This window comes from Notolepis coatsorum (genome assembly GCF_963971535.1).
Source record: "Notolepis coatsorum genome assembly, chromosome: 5".
Taxonomy (NCBI): Eukaryota; Metazoa; Chordata; class Actinopteri; order Aulopiformes; family Paralepididae; genus Notolepis; species Notolepis coatsorum.
Window position 1 is genome coordinate 36,127,111 of NC_140169.1, and position 25,950 is coordinate 36,153,060.

At 44.6% G+C, this 25,950-nt stretch overlaps 1 protein-coding gene across 2 annotated transcripts in view; it reads right to left on the minus strand.

Annotated features, from left to right (window-relative positions):
* The window catches only part of LOC311227920 (sorting nexin-4-like), a 69,900-nt gene that overhangs the window by 36,040 nt on the left and 7,910 nt on the right, over positions 1–25,950 (minus strand). For both annotated transcript variants that reach the window (XM_084313780.1, XM_084313781.1), the window contains 3 exons: positions 25,562–25,686; positions 17,912–18,053; positions 12,119–12,268 (listed from right to left, as the gene is read on the minus strand). In XM_084313780.1, the coding sequence (XP_084169906.1) occupies positions 12,119–12,268; positions 17,912–18,053; positions 25,562–25,686 (417 nt within the window). The remainder of the gene's footprint in view (positions 1–12,118; positions 12,269–17,911; positions 18,054–25,561; positions 25,687–25,950) is intronic.

Genomic DNA, 25,950 nt, shown 5'->3' on the forward strand with positions numbered 1-25,950 from the left:
TGTTCCATAGACTCACAGGAATTGTGTGTCAAAGTGCCCAAATAGTGAAAGAAATTGTAAAATAGTTCCCCTTTAAATATATTGCTTACCGGAGATGATCTCATAATTTTTCTGAAAATAAGGTACAAATAAATGGAAAATAGACTGCCTTCATATAGCGCTTTACAACTAGTGCCTCACATTCACCCATTCACTCACACCGATGGTGGAGGCAACCATGCAAGGTGCCACTGCCAACCTGCTCAACCGCCCCATCTCCTGAGCCACTGTCTAACCCTACCCTTCTGATTACCAGACGACCGCTCTACCTCCTGAGCCACCGTCTAAACCTACCCCCTAATATTCTGATTACCAGATGACCGCTCGATCTCCTGAGCCACTGTCTAACCCTACTCCCTAATAGGGCTGCACGATTCTTGCTAAAATGTGAATCAGGATTTTTTTCCTCTAAGAATTGAGATTACGATTTTCTCACACGATTCATATTTTTCGTCATCATTTAAAAAAGTGAAGTAAAAAGTTTTTTTTTTTTTTTACATTTTTTTAGTTATAATTTAGAAATGAGATCGCATACAGTAGGTCTATGAATCAAGATCGCAATTTTTTTTCCGATTAATTGTGCAGCCCTACTCCCTAACCTTCTGATTACCAGACGACCGCTCTACCTCCTGAGCCACTGTCCCTAACCTTCTGATTACCAGACGACCGCTCTACCTCCTGAGCCACTGTCCCTAACCTTCTGATTACCAGACGACCGGCCACCATCACCTCATCATACCTCATTCAGCGTGGAGAGACGCATACAGTAAAAATCTACTGATCGACTAACATTGTTACAAGATCGTGGTCGAAAAAGAGAGGGCAGCCCTACAAAGAATACCTCAAGAATAGTGGTATTTGGGATGTGATTTGACATCTCTGTAGCTCTGGTTATGCAAGGTGATAACATGCACCAGTGACTCTGCAGATGAACTTGGGGAAATCTGACCAGTGGCGTTTAGCCATTAATCAAAATGTTGTACATCATGCCTGAGCTCACGAGGCAGATAAACAAAGAGATGCAGGCAGCCTAGTCAGTGTGGCTGCTGTGGAATGATGTTAGAGCTCCCCCTTGTGGCCATGTCACCAGTCTACAGGCAGACGTCAGTGGGTGCTGTGGAACAGTGGGAGATGAGTCAATGCTGGATGTAACACCCGAAAGAAAAAGGTACAGTCTGTATAATTAGATTGATTCCAGTGTTTTAGTGAGAATAATGTTAGTTGGGAATTGTAATGGTAGCAAGCCTTCAACCAGATTTGCTACTGGTAAGTTCGCTTACAGGGCGTCTCCAGCCCTCACTCCTAACATCACTCCCTCCGAGCCCTAACATTACCCCCCCCCCCCCCCCCCCCCCATCCCTCACTCCTAACATCACTCCCCCCCAGCCCTCACTCCTAACATCACTCCCCCCCCAGCCCTCACTCCTAACATCACTCCCCCCCCAGCCCTCACTCCCCTCCAGCCCTCACTCCAGCCCTCACTCCCCCCCAGCCCTCACTCCTAACATCACTCCCCCCCCAGCCCTCACTCCTAACATCACTCCCCCCGAGCCCTCACTCCCCCCCAGCCCTCACTCCTAACATCACTCCCTCCGAGCCCTAACATTACCCCCCCCCCCCCCATCCCTCACTCCTAACATCACTCCCCCCAGCCCTCACTCCTAACATCACTCCCCCCCAGCCCTCACTCCTAACATCACTCCCCCCAGCCCTCACTCCTAACATCACTCCCCCCAGCCCTCACTCCTAACATCACTCCCCCCCAGCCCTCACTCCTAACATCACTCCCCCCCCAGCCCTCACTCCTAACATCACTCCCCCCCCAGCCCTCACTCCCCCCCAGCCCTCACTCCTAACATCACTCCCCCCCAGCCCTCATTCCTAACATAACTCCCCCCCAGCCCTCATTCCTAACATCACTCCCCCCCAGCCCTCACTCCTAACATTACTCGCCCCCCAGCCCTCACTCCTAACATCACTCCCCCCCCAGCCAACATTACCCCCCCCCCCCAGCTCTCACTCCTGACATTACTCCCCCCCCAGCCCACACTCCTAACATTACTCCCCCCCCCTCACTCCTTTTTAGTATTATTATGTATTGATTGATTGATCATGAAAAACACTTAATCACAAAGCCGTTTCTCCACACATTTATTTAGTTCTAGCAATAGTGTGGGAGCAGGGAGGTGTATGTAATTTGTCACCAGTGGTGGTGGGTGTGTCTGTCTGGATAATTGATATCACCTGTGGCTGGGAACCACTCTGTTTGTTACAGAGAGAGGGTGAGGCAGGGTGCCTATATTTCTGTTGACCGCGCTACGTTACTCATTTACCATCGAAATCCATACCATCCACAAGAGCATGTAACCAAAAGCAAAATAAACACCATTGAATTGCAGCTACAGACTCAGGCTCATTTAGGGCTGGGCGATATAACGATAACGATAAATATCGCTATATATTTTAATAATCTATATCGAATATCGAAAAAAAAAAAAAACGATTTTATTTTTTTTACCTGCAACAGGGCCGTTTTAAAACCAGAGACAGTGGACAGACTTGTCTTTCTTGCCTGCAACTTAAAGTAATGGCTTTGCTTGTCCAAATGACAATACTGACCAAATTGAGATTTATTTTTCTCTTGTCCATTTATTTTGTTTGCTTTCTAATTCCTTAGAACAGGCTGTCATCCCCACCTGCCTGAAGAAGTCCACTATTATCCCTGTACCCAAGAAATCCAAGCCTGCTTGCCTCAACGACTACCGCCCTGTAGCTCTCACCTCCATAGCCATGAAGTGCTTTGAGAAGCTAGTAAAGGGCTACATCTGCTCCTCCCTCCCCATCAACATGGACCCCCTGCAATTTGCATACCGCCCCAACAGGTCCACGGAGGACGCCATAGCCCATGTGCTGCACACAGCAGCATCACACCTGGACAAGAGGAAGGGGAACTATGTGAGAATGCTATTCATCGACTACAGCTCGGCATTCAATACCATAGTCCCCTCCAAACTCATAGCCAAGCTCAGGGACCTGGGCTTGAACTATGACCTCTGCCAGTGGGTCTTGGACTTCCTGACGGGCAGACCCCAGGTGGTGAGAGCAGGCAACTGCACCTCATCCATCACCCTCAACATAGGGGCCCCCCAGGGCTGTGTTCTGAGTCCCCTCCTCTACTCCCTGTACACACACGACTGTGTGGCTCAGCGGAGTAGCAACACAATCATCAAATTTGCTGACGACACAGTGGTGGTGGGCCTGATCTCTGCAAACGACGAGAGGGCCTACCTGGATGAGGTCAAGGTCCTGGCGGGATGGTGCCAGGAAAACAGCCTCTCCCTGAACGTCAGCAAAACAAGAGATGATTGTGGACTTCAGAAGGTCGGGGGTCAAGGACTACAGCCCCCTCAGCATCGACGGGGCACCGGTTGAGAGAGTGAACAGCTTTAAGTACCTCGGAGCCTACATATCAGAGGACTTGACATGGACCACACACATTGACAGTGGTGTGAAGAAGGCACGACAACGCCTCTACTTACTCAGGCGCCTAAGGAAGTTCCAAGTCAGTCAGAAGATCCTTAAGAACTTCTACTCATGTACAATAGAGAGCATCCTGACTGGCAACATCACCTCCTGGTTTGGGAATAGCACTGCACAAGACCGAAGCAGACTACAAAGAGTGACGTGTTCAGCCGAACGCACAATTGGAGGGGGGCTCCCCACCCTCCAGAACATTTACAACAAGCGGTGCAGGGGCAAGGCTAAGAGAATCATTAAGGACTCCAGTCACCCGAACAACTGCCTCTTTGAACTGCTGCGGTCAGGCAAGCGATACCGGAGTCTCAAGGCGAGCACAGAAAGACTCAGAAGAAGCTTCTATCCCCAGGCCATCAGGCTGCTCAACGAACAATGAACACTACACAACAACCATCAAACGCACATAGCACACACATCCACATGCACACACTCACTTTAAACAAACACACTGTAGCACCCACTCCCCACACTTTATAGCACACACTCACTTTAAACAAACACACTGTAGCACCCACTCCCCACACTTTATATTTATTGATAAAGGATTGCACTACAACTCGTACACCTTACTGTAAATTGTACCTAAATTGTACCTCATCCCATTTCTGCTTTGCACTATATAGTATTGTATATTAGTACACTGCATAGTATTGTATATTATATGGTAACTCAGTTACGTCTATTCTGCATCGAACATTGTACATATGTCTATACTGAACACTGTGACCTCATTTTCTACTTCTAATTTACATGCTATACTATGTTATTGATACGTATCTTGTCTAGCACAGTCTCTGGAGCGTAACAGTAAGAAGCATTTTGTATAAAAGTATTCTGTACTTCTGTATGACAACTATTAAAGAAACTTGAAACTTAATTTAAAATACAGTTTGAGTCTGTACACAGTAGGCTATGTGTGCTAGCAGAACTAGACTCCAGTCACGAGTCACGGTGCACATGTGCGGTGGTTTGTCCACCAAAAAAGCGCCAAAAGATCGAAAATAAACTAGCAGAGCCAGAACTGTTCAACTCCCCTGGAGCCACAGCCAGCAGAGAAGCCGGTTTACTTTCGCTTTTAAACCAGCTGCAGCCTGAGAACTGGAGTGTGAGGGGATGTAACACTAAAGATGGCGGCAATGACAAATAATTGCTGCAAAATAAACATACATCTGTTGTTTAAAAAAAATATATATATATATAATTATAACAATTTCGATAATTATCGATAGAGAAATATGATAACATTATCATATCGTTATCGCGATATGATTTTTTTCCATATCGCCCAGCCCTAGGCTCATTCATTGGACTCGCGTGTCAGACAGATCTCCCTGCCCAAGCCCTCTCAGCGCTGTCACTTTCAAATAGTCGCGTTACAAATAGGAATACATCAAACCAACAATAAATAATATCATAGAGAAGAAGACAGTATATAGCATATTAACACAGTATATTCCACTATACAATAGCAATATACGCAGTGATCGGTTTAGTTCTTATTTATTTAGTTTGCAGTGTGTAATGCTCACGATGCCTCATTGAGTCAGGACTATAAATGCAAAACGTAAATGTTAATGATACAAACATCGTCGTATTTATTATCATTATACTTATTTAATTCCACGATGTTTGTAGTATCGGCAATCCCCAATGACTTGTCCCAGAGAAAGCTGTTGAAAACACGGGCACACACCGGTCTGTCCGACTTACGATTGCCTTTTCGAGTTCGTAAATCCTACATAAATCGACGAATTTCCACGAATTTCCAATACGAAGCCATTCGAGAATGCCAAATCGAGTTACGGAGGAATTCTTTGGTAACTTTTACGTATGTCCGTTTCGAGAATGAGGACCAATGTTTTTGGGAATGAACGTTATGGACTTTTAGCTAACAGAACACTTGTGAGCTTATCTCTCTCCCTCGGCATGTGTGTGTCTGTGCTTCAAAAGCTAACTTGGCACAGTGTTTAATGAGATAGTAGTGGATTTGCAGGCCAGAATCTCGACTTTATCACACTGTTGTCTACTCTAGTCACTTGGTAGATGATATGAGCAATATTTTCCTTAAAAGGGTATGTTCAGTATTTTGCCCCCCTGGCCCCATTTCCTACTTACCTACAATACTTACTTCCTACAATAAATATAGTTACAATATATATATAATATGAGGGCGGGTGGCGCAGCGGACATTGCGCTTGTCACCAACGCAAGAGACACCGGTATCGAATCCGGCTGTCAGCGTTGCCTCCGGCTTGGGCTGGCCATCATACTGACTCAATTGGCAGATTCAGTGGGAGGGGAGTCGATGGGTGGTAATCTGGTCGTTGTAAACAGCGACTCCTACAGGTCGGTCAGGGCACCTGCACAGCAAAGACAGGAAATGGCGGGGGCAGTGTGAGCCTCCCACACGTTACACCTCGCCAATGAGAGTCCGCGCTGGCAGGTGAAAAGAAGTGACTGGCTGCCTCCACATGTATCGGAGGGGACATGTGATGGGCTTCTATCCTCCCTACGACCGGCCAGTGGGGGGCACATGCGAGCATCGCTCAGGACAGGGGAGGGAGAATTGGCACGAGAGGAAATTGGGATTGGAGAAAAATCACAGAAAAAGGAGAAAAAGTGGGTCAAAAAAAAAAAATATATATATATATATATATAATATATATCTACAAATGCTAAATATATGCTCTGAAGTAAGTATAGAGTATACACTGCACCTTATGTGTATACTGTATACTTACTTCATCAGAATATATATTTACCATTTTTAGATTATATACCGTAATTCCTCTAATATTCAATATATTCAATAATATTCAATTAAAAACCGGGTCTCTATTAATGACCGGGTGCGCTGTTGAGCTAAGCAATTATAAGCCGGCCTCCTAATACAAGCCGGGTTTCATGTATATTAGAGTTATTGTTGTAATATGCTGGCCTGGCTGTGCAGTAAATACCATATAATGGTATGGTGTTAATGTTTACCAAGAGAGTAAGCCTACCTCAGAATTGTATAAAACGAAGTTATTATTATTATTATTATACCAGTATTGTGATTGCACTATTTTACTTTATTTAACTTTTTTTGACCACCTGTAATTGCACTGTTTACTACCATATTTCATACAGTACTTACTTGGTTTCAATAAATGAACCCAGTGCATTTTACTGGGTTCAAACTGACACAAAATGTTGATTTATTCATTATGATCCGTTTGAAAATTAGAAATATAGGCCTCTCTCTTATACATGCCTCCTCCTAATACAAGCCTGGTATCCGCTACAGTTGAAACAAATACAAACCGGGGTTACTATTAGAGGAATTACGGTATATTAGATTATATATATTGTAACTATAATTATTGTAGGGCAAATATAACAGAGGGCATACATACCCTCATCTTGCACCTTGAACTTTTTGTCTTGCTCAAGGAGATTTCCAACACGCTGCCCGGGAATCGAACCAAAGTACTTTTCCAGCAATAATAAAAATAAATAAACGAAACAGTACCGCAGTATAACATATTTGCAGGGGGCGAAATTAAAGCCCGCCGCCCGCCAGGGGCGCTCAGTTTTTACCTTTGGCGCTTGCCACTGAGAGCCCTACCCGCCGTGTGGCGTGTAGTTCATAACGATACTCTTATTTTGAAAATCTGTGCGGGTCTCATTTCCGGCCCAAGCGCAGCTAGAGTCATAATATCGATGGCTCCGGCAGTTAGCAGCATTCGGTTCGTATGATATTCTTATTTTGAAAAAAAAACGTGGCAACGAGTCATATCCGCCCAGCCGGGCCAGCCCTGCAGCGGGATACTATTGGCTTCTGCTCGTATCAACACAGAGCGGCCCGCAGCTCTAGTGCCACTGCTAACGTTAAGCTCTCAGAATGATAGCAGCTCGCCCGCAGCTCTAGTGCTAACGTTAAGCTCTCAGAATGATAGCAGCTCGCCCGCAGCTCTAGTGCTAACGTTAAGCTCTCAGAATGGTAGCAGCTCGCCCGCAGCTCTAGTGCTAACGTTAAGCTCTCAGAATGATAGCAGCTCGCCCGCAGCTCTAGTGCTAACGTTAAGCTCTCAGAATGATAGCAGCTCGCCCGCAGCATCTAGTGCTAACGTTAAGCTCTCAGAATGATAGCAGCTCGCCCGCAGCATCTAGTGCTAACGTTAAGCTCTCAGAATGATAGCAGCTCGCCCGCAGCATCTAGTGCTAACGTTAAGCTCTCAGAATGATAGCAGCTCGCCCGCAGCATCTAGTGCTAACGTTAAGCTCTCAGAATGATAGCAGCTCGCCCGCAGCATCTAGTGCTAACGTTAAGCTCTCAGAATGATAGCAGCACGCCCGCAGCATCTAGTGCTAACGTTAAGCTCTCAGAATGATAGCAGCTCGCCCGCAGCATCTAGTGCTAACGTTAAGCTCTCAGAATGATAGCAGCTCGCCCGCAGCATCTAGTGCTAACGTTAAGCTCTCAGAATGATAGCAGCTCGCCCGCAGCATCTAGTGCTAACGTTAAGCTCTCAGAATGATAGCAGCTCGCCCGCAGCATCTAGTGCTAACGTTAAGCTCTCAGAATGATAGCAGCTCGCCCGCAGCATCTAGTGCTAACGTTAAGCTCTCAGAATGATAGCAGCTCGCCCGCAGCATCTAGTGCTAACGTTAAGCTCTCAGAATGATAGCAGCTCGCCCGCAGCATCTAGTGCTAACGTTAAGCTCTCAGAATGATAGCAGCTCGCCCGCAGCATCTAGTGCTAACGTTAAGCTCTCAGAATGGTTCTATATGTCCCAGTAAACTAAATTGTCTTAACGTTATCTAGCGGGCTAGCAGTAGCTACAGAGAGCTCCTGATATCAATGTCTTATAACATTGATTCAATGCGTATTCTAGCTGAGGGCTTGATGAATGTGATTAGACCACAGAACCGCAATATTATACCAATAGGGTCCAGCTGCAGCGCCGGAGAATCCTTGTATGCTGAATGTAGAGTATTAGTATAGGGTCTAGCTGCATCGCCGGAGAATCCTTGCTGGAGCTGGAGGCTACTCAAGTATACACACAGACAGTGGAGCTGTTTGCAGATAGCGAGCATTTTGACTTATTGCGTGGTGGCGATGTCTCGCAGATAATACAACTACAAGTATGATTATATAATATATATTTTATTTAATAAAAAAAAAATTATATAAAATATATATATATATTTTTTTTAATCAACGAAATTTGGCAGGTAAGAAATATGCTTGGCGGGTAGATTCTTCCCATCTACCCGCCACTGGCCGGTGAGTCAAAAAGTTAATTTCGCTCCCTGAACATATGCCAACAAAACAGTACCAAAGTCAATAGAATACAGTACAGATATACAATAAAATAATAAGATAAGATAGGAATAAAACAAGGCAACCTCAAACTGCACTAAAAGCAAGAGAAAAAAGGTGGGTCTTTAGATGTGATTTAAAAATGTCAATAGTAGGACAGGACTGAATGTGAGACAGGAGACTGTTCCAAAGTCTGAGAGCAGCAACAGAAAAAGCCCCGTCATGTCTCTGATTATGAGACGTGAGTGAAGGACAGAGGAGTTGTTGTTGTGAGGATGACCTTAGTGACCTGGGAGCAGAGTAAGGAGTCAGCAAGTCAATAATGTACTGTAGTGCTAATCCATGGAGGGCTTTAAAAATAAATAATAAAATGTTTAAATCAATTCTGTATTTCACAGGCAGGCAGTGCAGGTGAGCCAGTAAGAGTAATGTGCTGCCATTCCCTGGTTCCAGTCAAGGAAACCATAAAAGAAGGAAGCGTCATCACATCAGAATACCAGCATTCTATGCTCTGCTTGGTGTCAGACTTTGGTGCCAGTTCTATTGAAGTATGTATTCAAATTCTAGACATACCAGCTATCTGAAGAAATATACAGTACATCAACCAATATATCAATCATTACAGAGGTGTGTAAAACCTTTAAAAGGCTCCTGCCTTGGATGGTATCCCTGGCAGAGTACAGAGGGCGTGTGCAGACGAGCTGGTGGATGTCTTCATGGACATCTTCAACACATCCCTGCTACTGTCCATAGTCCCCACATGCTTCAAGAAGACCACCATTGTCCCTGTCCCCAAGAAAGCAAAAGCCATGCTGCCTGAATGACTACCGTCCTGTAGCTCTCACTTCCACCCTAATGAAGTGCTTTGAGCAGATGGTCAGAACCCACATCACCTCCTCACTACCCGACACATTGGACCCACTACAGTTTGCCTACAGACCAAACAGGTCTCTAGACGACACCATGGCCCTCACCCTCCACACTGCCCTCTCCCACCTGGACCAGAGGGACACATGTGAGAATGCTGTTTATCGACTACAGCTCAGCATTCAACACCATTGTGCCCTCCAAACTAACCATCAAACTCAGGGACCTAGGACTCAACCCGGCCCTGTGCAGCTAGATCCAGGATGTCCTGACAGGCAGACCCCAGGCTGTGAGGATGGGCTCCATCACCTCCTCCACACCGACTCTCAGCACCGGTGGCCCCCAGGGCTGCGTACTCAGCCCCCTCCTGTACTCCCTGTTCACATGACTGTGTGGCCACACAGAGCTCCAACACCATCATCAAGTTTGCTGACGACACGACAGTCATTGGCCTGATCACCGGCAATGACGAGTCGAAGTATAGAGAGGAAGTGAGTGCACTGGCAACATGGTGCCAGGATAACAACCTCCACGTCAGCAAAACGAAGTCCCAGGAGGGAGAGCACGCCCCCCATTCACATCGGCGAGACAGCGGTGGAGAGAGTCAGCAGCTTCAGGTTCCTCGGGGTCAATGTCAGCGAGGGCCTGTCCTGGTCTCATCACACCGGCATCGTTGTCAAGACAGTGAGACAACGGCTCTTCTTCCTCCACAGGCTAAAACGATTGGATGACCTCTCTACACACAGAGGTGCAGAAGGAAAACCCGGAACATTCTCAGGGACCACAGCCGCCCCAGTCACAAACCTTTCACTCTGCTACCGTCTGGCAAACGGTACCAGAGCATCCGCACAAGAACCAGCAAGTTCAGGGACAGCTTTTTCACACAAGCCACAAGACTCCTGAACAAGGACAAGAACAGGAGATAGCCCTATTAAAAAACACTTGAACACACACCTCTTAAATTCTTGAACACACACCTCTTAAATTCTTGAACACACACACACACACACACACACACACACCACACTTTTATGCAAGGCACTTCCTGTAGAAATTGACAATTTTATTTTATCTTACCTCATTTTGATATTTTATTTTATTTATCATACTACTACTACTTAATGTTATTGGACACACACACCCTGCACCTTACCATGCACATACACTACACGCAAGATTTTTTTATTTTTTTTTTATCTTACCTCATTTTATTTGATGTTACTACTACTACCTTGTTACCATTCTTGTATTCATTGATGTTTCTTAATTGTGCACTGTTGAGTCTGAGCTCAGAACACAAGAACTTCATTACCTGCAATGCCCCCTGTATTGTTGTGTATTTGACAAATAAAGAACTTGAACTTGTTACCTAGTTAACAATGCAACAAATTGACGATGATTCTGACCTCTGAGGAAATAACCCGTTTAAATGACAGGTCATCATAAACGAGGAGATGGCTGATCCCATTCAACTCAATGGTCCTCATTCTCAAACGGCCATATGTGAAAGTTAAAAAGGAATTCCTTCGTAACTTGATTTACGACCTTATTCGGCATTCTCAAACGGCTTCGTATTGTAAATTCGTTGTGGGATGTATGTAGGATTTACAAACTCAAAAAGGCAGTCGTAACTCAGACAGACCGGTGTGCGCTAATAATGATAATAATAAAACAAGTCATTAGGATAATATAAGCCTACTTTGTTGGAACAATTCATTACACACGTATACAGGAGTACGTGTGTGTTTGTGTGTGTGTACGCGCGCGCTGAGCCTGCCTCACTAAGCCGTTTCACCGCAAATTTCTTTCTTTCTAAGCAATAGAGATAAATCAAACCAACAATAAATAATATCATAGAGAACAAGACGGTATATGGCATATTAATACAGTCCATTCCACTATACAGTAGCTATATCTGCAGCGTTTGGATTACTTATTTATTTAGTTTGCAGTGTGTGTGTGTGTAATGCTTACGATGCCTCATTGAGTCATGACTATAAATACAAAATCCGGGGGGGGGGATTTTTGTAAAAAATTTTAACTTTTTAGATAGTTACAAAAGTACTTACGAACATGTTCGAGAATGAGGACCAATGTCGGCAGAACTGAACATTTCCACACTTGGCACCAATGTGCATTCACGCGCTACACACCCTTCATGACGCAACGACCCTTCCTTCTTTTATAGTTTCCTTGGTTCCAGTTCAAAGTCTAGCAGCTGCATTCTCAACCATTTGCAATTGAGACAGAGTGGAATGGGTCAGCTTTACAGGGCAAGGGTTCCCTTCATGTCAGCAGATGTATGCGTCTCATGCTGAGCCAGCTGTGTGGGTTTAAACGGCCGTGTCTGTGTTTGTCTAGTTACTGACCTCTGTGAGGAAGAGGAAGAAGATCTTGTCGTTTGAGAGAACAGGATGTGATGCCACGCGAAGCAGGTAGTTCTCCAGGCCGACTCTCCGTCTCTCCACAAAGTCTGGGTCCAGGTTATCGGCTGACAGCTTGTGCCACACAAACTCTGCCTACAGGAAAAGGGAAGAGGCAACATCAGGACATTTTTATTTAACCTTTATTTTACCAGGTAGTCACTTGAGATCAACAATCTCTTTTTCGAGCAAGACCTGGCCAAGTCAGGACATTTCATTGATAGCCGTCATAGCCGTGAAGGGTGTTTGTATGGTTATTTTTATTTATTATTTTATTTATGTGCTGGGAGTGTTTAAGGTTAAGTTAAGGGATAGGTTTATAAACAAATGTTTAGGGGGGAATTATGATGAGTCAAAGTGATGGTTCCCATGGAAACGTTCTCCCGGGCTATAGGATCTAAACATCATTTAGTAGTGTCTAGTTCCAATCACTTGGAAATTTACCGAACTGATATTAATAATATATTTACCTAACTGGTATTACCAAACTGATATTTATAATAATTTTACCTAACCGATATGAATAATATTTACCTAAATTATATTAACCTTTTAAGCCCTAGCCATATCACTACTAGTTTGGAACTCTAGACCCTATATAAACACAGGTTCCCCATATGCAGACCCAACTTGGAAAATCACTATAATTCATTATAGTGCCCCTACTACATGGAACTCTCTTCAGCTCTCACTGAAGATAAAACTACTAACTACTGCTCGCGGGGGTGGCATGCCTGTCGCCGTGCATGGCGATGCGAGTGGCACGCGGGTTGTTTGTGTTTTCCTTCGGTCATGAAATGCTTTATCAGGGGGTGCGTCTTGGATGGGGATGTGGTGGGGATTGATGTGTGGGGTGTTTGGGAGACTGGCTGTTCCGGGGGGGTTCACAAGCCTTCGAGCAATACTTATTCTTATGTCTGTATTTTATATATTGTTTTTATTCTGTCGACTGTATGCTGATTTTATGCCTATGTTCATTTTGTGCTACTTACCGTGGGGCACTTTAGGCTGCGGTCCAAGGGTGCTATATAGATAGAGTTGTTATTATTTATTATTATATTATAAAAAATGTATGCATTGAAATGTATGAAAGTCTCGATGACATTGAAAATGAGGGTGGCCGGGGCGGTTAGGTGGCCGAGCGGAGATTGCGTTCGTCACCAGCCCCGGAGCTGTGAGCTGGATTCGCCTGTTCGAATCCAGCTCACAGCTCCGGGGTTGTCACCAGCTTGGCTGGCCGTCTGCACTAATACAATTGGCTGTATTAGAGGGTGGGAGAAGCTGGCGGGGTGGGTCCGGGTCGTTGTAAACAGCGACTCCTACAGTTCGGTCGGGGCGCCTGCTAAGCGCGGATAGGACTCGAGGGGGATAGTGTGGTCCTCCCACACGCTACGCCCTCTCGATGAGAATCCGCGCTGCCAGGTGAAAAGAAGCGGTGATTGGCTGGACGTGTGTCGGAGGAAGCACGTGGTAGCCTCCACTCTCCCAGATGATCTGACTGTGGGGGGTAAGTGCGCAGCGACCAGGAAGGGACTGGGAATTGGCATACGACTAACATTGGGATGGGAGAAAATCGGAGGAAAATGGAGGGGGAAAAAGACCAATAAAAAATAAAAAAAATAAAATGAGGGTGGCCTCAATTGTCCTTTGAGAATAAATAAAGGTTTGAATTTAATTAAATTGACATACAATTTACATAAAAGTACCTACCCAAGTAAGGTTCTACAATGGTCATTTGCATGTTCTTGGTATCTAGGGACATCTATGGACCTCAGGGAATGTATTCCCACGGTCATAAATATTGTGTCTGTTACTATGCTTGAGTAAATTGTAATGAACCAAAGGAGAATATAAATTATTATTATTCAGGTTTTTTTCCATAATGAATAACACCACCATGCTAACATTGACCAAAAGTTAATAAATAAATTAAAAAAAATATATAAATTTTTTATTCATTCAGGACTTTCTTGAGATCAAGTGTACTATCTGTAAAATCTAAGAAAATTAACAAAGGGCAGATGATTTACAGGGGTTTTTGTATATAGAATATAGAATACCAGGGCCCTGTTCCTCGTACCTGGCTAACTGAGTTAGCCAGATAATTTTCAGCATAGCTTGACTTAAACCAGAACTTTCCATTCCCCGACGTCGGATTGTCTAAATCACCATGGTAACAGATCAGAAAGTTTGAACCTGCTCCAGAGCAGGGTTTAGTTCAGTTAGCTGGATAAACCATGGCCACACCCTCGCAAAGAAATCCCAGCTCGCTTCCTGAAATAATTCTCACAGTCTAGATCCCATTTATACCATTCTGAATTATGTTTTTGTGCTTCGTTCTTCTAGAGGGGGCTTTTGAAATGTAAAATAATATACCTAAAATGCTGATAATAAATCATATTCAGCCTATAGATTTACTTTGTCCTGGAAAGAAGTGTCCCAGCAATTATCAGAATTCTAATTTCTGAACATACCTGTACACCCCTCTGTATTGCTGTTGAATGATGTTTTTCAGTTTGCAGCCCCTATACAGCTAAAGAGACTAGTTTTATCCGGTCTCACAGCTGCTAAAAAGCTGATAGCATCACAATGGTTTCAACCGGAAAAAATTTGCCGGAAGGTATGGGTTCTTACCTATCTCGATGTGATTTATCTAGACATTTCTACAGCAAGAATTTTAGGTGTCAGTGAAACCAACATTGCAATCTGGTTAGAAGTGGTGGAGAGAATAAAAGCTAGCATATGAATTGTAGTGCCTGGTTAGAAACAAATGAAAATGGATGGATTATCCAAGTGGGGGTCCGGGGGGGGGGGTGAGCGAGCAAGAGCATAAATGTATGTAGGGTATTAGATAGCAAGTATTAGGTATATATCTCGTAAACTACATTTATAATGATTCAAATGGTGATTTAATTGGATGTTTACTGTTAATGCTTGTGTGTCTAATTTGATGTTATGTTTAAAAAATTATTAAAAAAAAATATATAATTTTTTTTTTACTTTGTCCTAAATAATGCACGTCATATTTATACGGATACGGTGCTCGGAGTCGCGATACACACTGCATGTGGTTATTTTAATAACGGCACATTGCAAATGTGAATCCCGCAGGGATATTTTTAATGAATGAAACCTATCGGGCGTTTGGCTCTGATTAGTTTCATATTCTCTGCTGTGGATGTATTTGCTTAACGGAGCGCCCGGATGCGTGTAGCTTAATCCCAGCGGAAGAGTGCAAGAGCGATTCCGCATTCTTCGCCGCGCATGCGCATGAGGTCCCTGCTTAGTTCAGACGCCCCATTCAACACGGTTAATCACAGATATAATATAATAATAATATATATACGCGATGGACGCAGCAGGCGATCTTCTTGCTGTCATTACATCCATGTATGTGACTGATTGAAAAGTGTATTAACAGATTGCAGAATGGGTACAGTACAGTACAGCTCAATGTGCATCTTCTCTTCTGTGTTTGTTTCCTTATTTGATCAATCGCAGAGAGTGCTGGGCACTCGGTTACCGGGGCGCGCGCGATCTCCTCACCCGGGGAAATAACACAAACAATTATGCTGAAGCAGCGATGCGGTTATGTGGTACTCGGAGTCGTAGCTGCTTCAGCATAATTGTTTGTGTTATTTCCCCGGGTGAGGAGACCGGCGCGCCCCGGTAACTGAGTGCCCAGCACTCTCTGCAATTGATCAAATAAGGAAACAAACACAGAAGATGCACATTGAGCTGTACTGTACCCATTCTGCAATCTGTTAATACACTTTTCAATCAATCAATCACATACATGGATGTAATGACAGCAAGAAGATCGCCTGCTGCATCCATCGCGTATATATATATTATTATTATATTATATCTGTGATTAACCGTGTTGAATGGGGCGTCTGAACTAAGCAGGGACCTCATGCTCATGCGCGGCGAAGAATGCGGAAGCGCTCTTGCACTCTTCCGCTGGGATTAAGCTACACGCCGCCCGGATTGTGTTTCATTCAAGCATAAATTGAAGTGTCTATGCATGGACGGTGGATTATGAATTACGAGGAATCTGAATCTGTGGATTGTTGAATTGTATCACTGTCACTCACGTTATTGTGATATTGTAACTGGGATTAAAATGTCTGATGAGATGCGCTGTTTGACGGATTTGAGAAATTGAATGAGCCGTTGACATTATTGCATTTGAGAAAATGCATTTATCTGTTCAAGCACCGTTATCTGATGATGAACATGTGTCACTGGTATAAACCAAAGGTTAATCAATTCAATGCATGTATGGATGATGTCCGAAACAGATTAAAACCTGATTAATAGTGAAACTGTATAGCCTCCAAGCCTCTCTGACACGTTATTTCGGGTATTTATATATAAAGTACATGATACCTAAACCGAGTGCATACAGTACAGATATCCTCATAAGTATCTATTAATTCGTATCAATTAGATGCTCTTTGGGCTTGTTTGTATCTACTTATTCTGAAAGAGTTGAACAAATTATTTTCGCTAGCAATAGATCTCATTCGATTATTCATTCCATTAAGCCTACTGCCAGCAGGCACATTTAAAGAAATATAATCTGATTGATTGGGGTAATGAGGGACTTAACATTAGCCTATAGATTATACATTTAACTTGTCTGCGAGGCTATTTAGCCGTACTGTATTGTACCCATTCTGCAATATGTTAATAAAGTTTTAAATCAATCAATCAATCAATGCCGTTAGAAAATCAGGATTTCTGCTATCGACACCTGCTGTCTTTTCAGGTGAGGCGGCCGCGCGCACTTATCCTGAGTATCAAGTCTGGTTCGAATTAACGAGACTGAATCAGCTTTCGAGGAACAGGGAAAGCGCGGATTCAAACATCGGGTTAATTGAATCTGGATAATGGGACTTTTGATCGACTTAGTTGAACCAGGTACGGGGAATATGGCCCAGGCCTATAAATTACCTTATTATGGCCACGTCATACATCTATGGATCGGCAGAAATCTCCTCTTTCCAATGGCAGAGTTAAATCTGGATTTAGTTACTGCGCCCGTTATAGGGCAGTACAGACTGAATGAAATCTACTGTAAGTATAGTTACTTTTGTATCTGCAACGCAGATTTTTTTCTAGACGTTCACGGAAAGGTAAAGAAACAATATACATTGTATTTTATGGCAATAACGTTGAGGTTTGTTCGACCCGTGAGATATAAATACAATTTTCAGGTCAATATTTGTAAAAGAAAAATGGTTGGACTACATTTGTATGCGGCTGGTGTGAGCTGGGTAGTGTCGTTTTATGAAATTGTATCGAAAGCCCTGGGTCTCCTCCTTCTTAGGACTACAATTATTTCATGACGCCGTCATGTCCTCATGTCTAAATCATCCGGTATCCGGTGCAATGCGCAAAGATTTTTATAAGCTCATATTTTGCTAATAACACTTCAAATCATTGGTAAACAAAAGTAGTGCTGAAAATATACACTTTGACTGCTGTTTTGATTTGGTTTAGGGTCTTTACTCTTGGCTACATTTGAAAAAGAAACGCAACATAACTTAATACGAACTGTATTGATCTATTTATGATGTGAAATAAATCTTGGCCCGGTACCTAACTGATACTAATAGACGTACCTAACTGATATTAATAATATTTACCTAACAGACATTAATAATAGATTCACTTGTATTTTTTTCCCAGCCATCCATCCATCCATCCATACACCCCTCCCTCCTCCCTCACCCTCTTCTCAGGCAGTGGAGGAACCACTATATGTGGGTATGTGACCAGCAGGTAGGTTCTGAGCAGCTCGAAGTCGCTGTATCTCCTCCAGAGAGAGTCTGGAGCAGCAGGAGTCCCTCCCTCTGGCACTGCCTCCGCTGGCCTTCACACAGGAGACATCAACACACCGTTAGGACAAACTACTAACATATAGTGCCGTTTACCTGCATGAGAGTATAAATCATCAAGAAAGAACTATGGCTGCTTGGTAATCAAATGATTGCTGGTTCGATCATCGGTGCCAATACTGACGAATTGCCCCTGAGCAAGGGCACCTTGTATGCGTGTATACGTCTCACTGTGTCTATGAGGTAGACAGTCTCACTGTGTGTCTATGAGGTAGACAGTACAGTGTTTCCCCTAGGATTTCTTTCAGGGGGGGTGGTAGGCACCAAAAACTAGTTCAAGTTTCTCAAGTTTCTTTAATAGTTGTCATACAGAAGTACAGAATACTTTCATACAAAATGCTTCTTACTGTTACGCTCCAGAGACTGTGCTAGACAAGATAGTATCAAATAACATAGTATAGCATGTAATTTAGAAGAAGAAAATGAGGTCACAGTGTTCGGTATAGACATATGTACAATGTTCTGAGTTACCATATAATATACAATACTATGCAGTGTACTAATGTACAGTACTATATAGTGCAAAGCAGAAATGGGATGAGGTACAATTTAGGTACAATTTACAGTAAGGTGTACGAGTTGTAGTGCAATCCTTCATCAATAAATATAAAGTGTGGGGAGTGGGTGCTACAGTGTGTTTGTTTAAAGTGGGTGTGTGCTATAAAGTGTGTGGAGTGGGTGCTACAGTGTGTTTGTTTAAAGTGAGTGTGTGCGTGTGGATGTGTGTGCTATGTGCGTTTGGTGGTTGTTGTTGTGTAGTGTTCATTGTTCGTTTAGCAGCCTGATGGCCTGGGGATAGAAGCTTCTTCTGAGTCTTTCTGTGCTCGCCTTGAGACTCCGGTATCGCTTGCCTGACCGCAGCAGTTCAAAGAGGCAGTTGTTCGGGTGACTGGAGTCTTTAATGATTCTCTTAGCCTTGCCCTTGCAACGCTTGTTGTAAATGTTCTGGAGGGTGGGGAGCCCCCCTCCAATTGTGCGTTCGGCTGAACGTGTCACTCTTTGTAGTCTGCTTCGGTCTTGTGCAGTGCTATTCCCAAACCAGGAGGTGATGTTGCCGGTCAAGATGCTCTCTATTGTACATGAGTAGAAGTTCTTAAGGATCTTCTGACTGACTTGGAACTTCCTTAGGCGCCTGAGGAAGTAGAGGCGTTGTCGTGCCTTCTTCACAACACTGTCAATGTGTGTGGTCCATGTCAAGTCCTCGGATATGTAGGCTCCGAGGTACTTAAAGCTGTTGACTCTCTCAACCGGTGCCCCGTCGATGCTGAGGGGGCTGTAGTCCTTGACCCCCGACCTCCTGAAGTCCACAATCATCTCCTTTGTTTTGCTGACGTTCAGGGAGAGGCTGTTTTCCTGGCACCATCCCACCAGGACCTTGACCTCTTCCAGGTAGGCCCTCTCGTCGTTGGCAGAGATCAGGCCCACCACCACTGTGTCGTCAGCAAATTTGATGATTGTATTGCTATTCCGCTGAGCCACACAGTCGTGTGTGTACAGGGAGTAGAGGAGGGGACTCAGAACACAGCCCTGGGGGGCCCCTATGTTGAGGGTGATGGATGAGGAGGTGCAGTTGCCTGCTCTCACCACCTGGGGTCTGCCAGTCAGGAAGTCCAAGACCCACTGGCAGAGGTCATAGTTCAAGCCCAGGTCCCTGAGCTTGGCTATGAGTATGGAGGGGACTATGGTATTGAATGCCGAGCTGTAGTCGATGAATAGCATTCTCACATAGTTCCCCTGCCTCTTGTCCAGGTGTGATGCTGCTGTGTGCAGCACATGGGCTATGGCGTCCTCCGTGGACCTGTTGGGGCGGTATGCAAATTGCAGGGGGTCCATGTTGATGGGGAGGGAGGAGCAGATGTAGCCCTTTACTAGCTTCTCAAAGCACTTCATGGCTATGGAGGTGAGAGCTACAGGGCGGTAGTCGTTGAGGCAAGCAGGCTTGGATTTTTTGGGTACAGGGATAATAGTGGACTTCTTCAGGCAGGTGGGGATGACAGCCTGTTCTAAGGACAGGTTAAATATGTCAGTGAATACTGGGGCCAGTTGGTCGGCACAGACTTTTAGGACGCGGCCGGGGATGCCGTCCGGACCTGCTGCCTTCCTGATATTCACTTTTTTAAAGGTCCGCCTCACCTCATGCTCTGATACCCTGAACACTGCGCCTCCATCAGCAGCCGACCCCCCCCCCCCCCCCCCCCATTGCCGTGGCTTGTGAGCTGGTGTTGTTATTACCAGCATCAAACGTCGCATAGAAGGTATTGAGGTCATTTGCTAAGGAGATGTCACTGTTCAGTTTGAGGGAGGCGCCTTTGTAGTCTGTCATCGTTTTGAGCCCCTGCCACATAGCTCTAGAGTCAGCTTGTTCAAACTGGAGTTCAATTTTATCCCTGTAGCGCCGTTTGGCCTCTGACACTGTCCTCCTTACGTTGTATCGCGCCACCTTGTGGTCATTCATGTTGCCTGCCACTAGGCCGTCGTTGTATGCTTTGGTGCGCTCTCTCAGAGCTTCACGGACGGATTTGTCTACCCAGGGTTTTTGATTTGGGTAAACTCTCATTTTGGTAGTGGGGATTGTTTCTTCCACCAAAGTACAAACATAGTCCAGCACTGTCTCCGTGTAGACATTAATGTTATCTGTGTCGCGGAACACATTCCAGTCTGTGCAGTCAAACGCAGACTGGAGCGTCTCCTCTGACGTCAAATCCCATTTCTGCACCTCTCGCAAGACTACAGGAGTACTTTTGATTCTCTGTTTGTACATTGGTGAAAGAAAAATGGACGCGTGATCTGATTTACCAAAGCCACTATCAGAATGAGCCTTGTAGCCACCTTTAAATTGCGTGTAACAGTGATCTAGGATGTTACCGCCTCTGGTGTTGCAAGTCACATGCTGATAGAAGTCAGGTAATACCTTTCTCAGATTGGCGCTATTGAAATCACCCAGCACTAAAATGGCGGCGTTAACGTTCGCCGCTTGTATTCTATTTACCTCGTCGTGGAGTCTGGAGAGCGCGACGTTGTTACTGGCTTGCGGTGGAATATACACTCCTACAAGGATGATCGCCGTTAACTCCCTCGGGAGGAAGAAAGGACGACACTTGATGGTTATATATTCCAGGTCTGGGCAGCAGTGGTTGGATAATTCCTTCACGTTAGTTGGATCGCTCCAATTGTTGTTAAACATGAAGGCAATACCTCCTCCACGTTGTTTACCGGACTCTGCTGTACGATCCTTGCGGTGGATAAAGAAGTGTTCGGCCGGTTGGATTGCGTGGTCTGGAACGTCCGGCGCTAGCCACGTCTCGGTGAAGCAGAGAACGTTGCAGTCTCTGACGTCTCTTTGGTATTGAATCCTTGCTCGTATATCGTCCAGTTTATTGTCAATTGATTGTACATTGGCTAGCAATATACTGGGTAATGGCGTTCGGTGGCGTCTGGATCTCAGCCTGTTACGGATCCCAGCTCTCTTCCCACGCCGTCTGGATCCTTTGTTCCTGGGGTCGGGAACAAAGGGATCTGGTCCCATTCTCCGGAGAATCTCCTCAGGCCATTGTTGCGGTTCGGAAAGCTGGTCCAGTGAGTAATCCAATCGGTAAGTTTCCCGTAATCCGATGTCTATAAGTGACTGACGGTCATACACATTAAATGCACCTACTGTTGGTACAGACAAAACTCTTAAAACTATAAATATTAACAAAAGTAAGCACAGTCTCGACGGAGCGAACAGAAAGGCAGCCGGTCGTTGCAGCGCCATTCTAACTCAAATGAAACGATTGCACATAAATTAGGTAAATAAATATTAACAAGGTGATTGATTGAATGAAAATTGTATTAACAGATTGCAGAATGGGTACAATACAGTACGGCTCAATACACACAATTGTTAAGGGGATGCAGACCAGAGAAAGACTTTCGTCTTGTTTACATCAGGGTCCCCCATTTTCATTTCATAATGAATTGTAAGTAAGGGTGCAATTAGCACCGTGCAATCCATTCTTTGTGGATCTAGCCCTGAGACTTGTTACGCACGATGCTAGTCAGTCTCGGCGTTGTCTCGGAAATGGATTTGGTAGCTTTTTTCTGCATCTCCGTAGACCGTGCCGCACCACCGTTTTTAATGTTTTAGTGAAGATTGATTCATATGAAAACCGATTTATGTATAATTTAGCTAGCTCGCCAACGTTACTGTGATTAAAGCAAACTTAGGCACTAGTAGGGGAAACACTGCAGTATAAGTCTCACCATGTGTCTATGAGGTAGACAGTATAAGTCTCACCGTGTCTCTATGAGGTAGACAGTAAGGCTGAGACCACTTATCGATAATTATCAATGACTGCGTGATATCGATAAGTGGTGTCACATATCGATATATTTGCATATGTAAAACAAATTTAAATGCTTTATACTATACTAAAATACTAGGTCTTATGTCATGTTTTAGTTAAAACACCCCCATTTCATGTAAATTCAGTTGAATTGCAACTCTGCACTGTGCATTCAATATGCAGTGCACTCCTCCATCACATCCAATACTCCAATTCAGCCATTGGCAATTCAGCCGTTGGGTGGGGGGCGCTGTTGAGCGGGCCTGTGACCGGACCTGAAAGCGCCCCTACTCTGCGGCTCTGCAGCTGTATATGCTTCTCGCAAAATCCAGCTTCCAGCTCCCGCTGCCCAGCCGTCGTTATCAGAACACGACACGCATATCATAATGTTCACAGCAAACTGTAGTTGATCACCAGGTATGTTTTATTAACGTAGAATAATTCATATAAGAAAAACGATAGGGAAATCTCTTCCCTTTCTCCACTCAACTGCAGGTTCTATACAACAAGAGGTGCAAATCCAGAGCCTGCAGAATAATGAAAGACCCCCACCACCCCAATAACAGCCTGTTCCAGCTGCTGAGGTCAGGCAGACGCCTGCGAACCCCAGCTACTAGGACAGAGAGGCTTAGGCTCAGCTTCTTCCCCCAGGCCATCAGAGCCTTGAACAATGAACACTGAGTGCCACAGAACACTGATCTATCCACACACAAGCACATATGAGCACACACACGACACGCACGCTGTGCACGCTCACACACTAGCAGCCACTTTAACACTTTAACATGAGCAGGCACACACTCATGCCGCACACGCCCACACTTATGGCCAAAAAGGAAAGGTCACTTTAAATTAGTATAACAACAGTAACAGTGTATTGCACTACCTAAGCTACCTAGCATGTCCTATATGCCCTGTAAATAACTATGTACAAATACCGAGATGTCCCACCATGTTACCTGTTACCTGTTTATTGCACAATGTTGTTTTTTATTGGATTCTATTACATGTTGTACCACTGTATTGCACATCGTTGCGGGCAAGACCACCCGCATTTCATTGTATACTTGTATGCCGTGACAAATAAAACTCTTGACTTGACTGGTTAAAAATGCCAGGAACTGAAATTGAAACTTGCTGTGCGCCGCAGTGATATGTGTTTATTATGAAATGACAATTGCGCGTTGACACGCCCACTGCGCGAAGCCTCCAAATAACTTTTTCCAGTTTGCACATATCTATTATCTATGACTAATTCTATCTATTTTTAGGGGCAAATGCAGTGAAATAGTCGCGCTGTGGTTACATGACGTCATTGCTATTTTAGAGCTGCTCTACCGGTTACAACTGGGCGAAATTAAAGCCCGCCGCCCGCCAGGGGCGCTCAGTTTTTACCTTTGGCGCTTGCCACTGAGAGCCCTGCCCGCCATGTGGCGTGTAGACGTGTAGTTCATAATGATACTCTTATTTTGAAGATCTGTGCGGGTCTCATTTCCGGCCCAAGCGCAGCTAGAGTCATAATATCGATGGCTCCGGCAGTTAGCAGCATTCGGTTCGTATGATATTCTTATTTTGAAAAAAAACGTGGCAACGAGTCATATCCGCCCAGCCGGGCCAGCCCCCTGCAGCGGGATACTATTGGCTTCTGCTCGTATCAACACAGAGCGGCCCGCAGCTCTAGTGCCACTGCTAACGTTAAGCTCTCAGAATGGTAGCAGCTCGCCTGCAGCATCTAGTGCTAACGTTAAGCTCCCAGAATGGTAGCAGCTCGCCCGCAGCATCTAGTGCTAACGCATTGTCTAACGGTATCTAGCTGGCTAGCTACTGATATCAACAAATGCTCCAGCAATAGTCTACTCGAGTGCCTTATACCTCCGTTCCCTCGTTAGCTAGCTCGCGTTAGCTAGCTCACGGCCTCACGCTAGATCGATCTGTCCCAGTAAACTAAATTGTCTTAACGTTATCTACCGGGCTAGCAGTAGCTACAGATAGCTCCTGATATCAATGTCTTATAACATTGATTGAATGCGTATTCTAGCTGAGGGCATGTTGAATGTGATTTGACAACATAACCATAACGTTATAAATGGGTCCAGCTGCATCGCCGGAGAATCCTTGCATGCTGAATGTAGGGTCTAGCTGAATATAGGGTCTAGCTGCAGGGCCGGAGAATCCTTGCTGGAGCTGGAGGCTACTCAAGTATACACACAGACAGTGGAGCTGTTTGCAGATAGCAAGCATTTTGACTTATTGCGTGGTGGCGATGTCTCGCAGATAATACAACTACAAGTATGAGTATATAATATATATTTTATTTAAAAAAAAATGTTGTATATAAAATATATATATATATATTTTTTTAATCAAAATAATTTTGGCAGGTAAGAAATATGCTTGGCGGGTAGACTCTTCCCATCTACCCGCCACTGGCCGGTGAGTCAAAAAGTTAATTTCGCTCCCTGGTTACAAGGTATAGTCAAAATCCATACCGTAGAGCAAATTCATACCGTTTATACCGTATACCGTTTATACCGTCCACCCCTACAACCAACTATAAAATGAGAAGGATCACTGTGGTAGTTTTGAATGGGGAAATCTCCCCATTGCTGCAAAATAAACATTTTAATACTAATAAAACTTATATCTATATTTGGGGCGCCCCAGTGGCGAACCACATAACGCGCTGAGTCGCGGCACGGCCGACCCGGGTTCGATTCCCGAACCCGTCGTTATTTGTCGAATGTCTTCCCCCCACTCTGTCTCCCGTTTTTCACCTATCTCTCTCTACTGGACTGCCCAGTAGAATAAAACGATAAACGCTAAAAAAATAAATATTTAAAAAAAAATATATATATATATATATATCGATAATTAGATTCTTCCAAATGGCATATAGTCTCAGCCTTAGTACAGTATATATCTCACCATGTGTCTATGAGGTAGACAGTATAAGTCTCACGTGTCTCTATGAGGTAGACAGTATAAGTCTCACCGTGTCTCTATGAGGTAGACAGTATAAGTCTCACGTGTCTCTATTAGGTAGACAGTATAAGTCTCACGTGTCTCTATGAGGTAGACAGTATAAGTCTCACATGTCTCTATTAGGTAGACAGTATAAGTCTCACGTGTCTCTATGAGGTAGACAGTATAAGTCTCACCGTGTCTCTATGAGGTAGACAGTATACGTCTCCTGCATGTTAACAGTGTTCTTCCCCGTCCTCTTCTCTACCTCGGCCACAGAGATCTCCATCTTCTTCAGCAGATCTGTACCCCTCTCCACCATCTAGACAGCAGAGAGAGGGGGGACAGGAGAGACAGGCAGAGTGAGAGAGGGGGACAGAATGAGTGTGGGAGAGAGAGAGAGCAAGGGGAGAGAGAGGTAGAGAGAGAGAGCAAGGGGAGAGAGAGGTAGAGAGAGGGAGAAAGGGGATGAGAGAGACGGGGAATGTAGTAGAGGAGAGAGGGAAAGAGAGAGAGAAGAGACATATACAAAATAACAGACACCATGAAACTCTCATCACAACAGTTAAAAAAGAATAAAGGATGA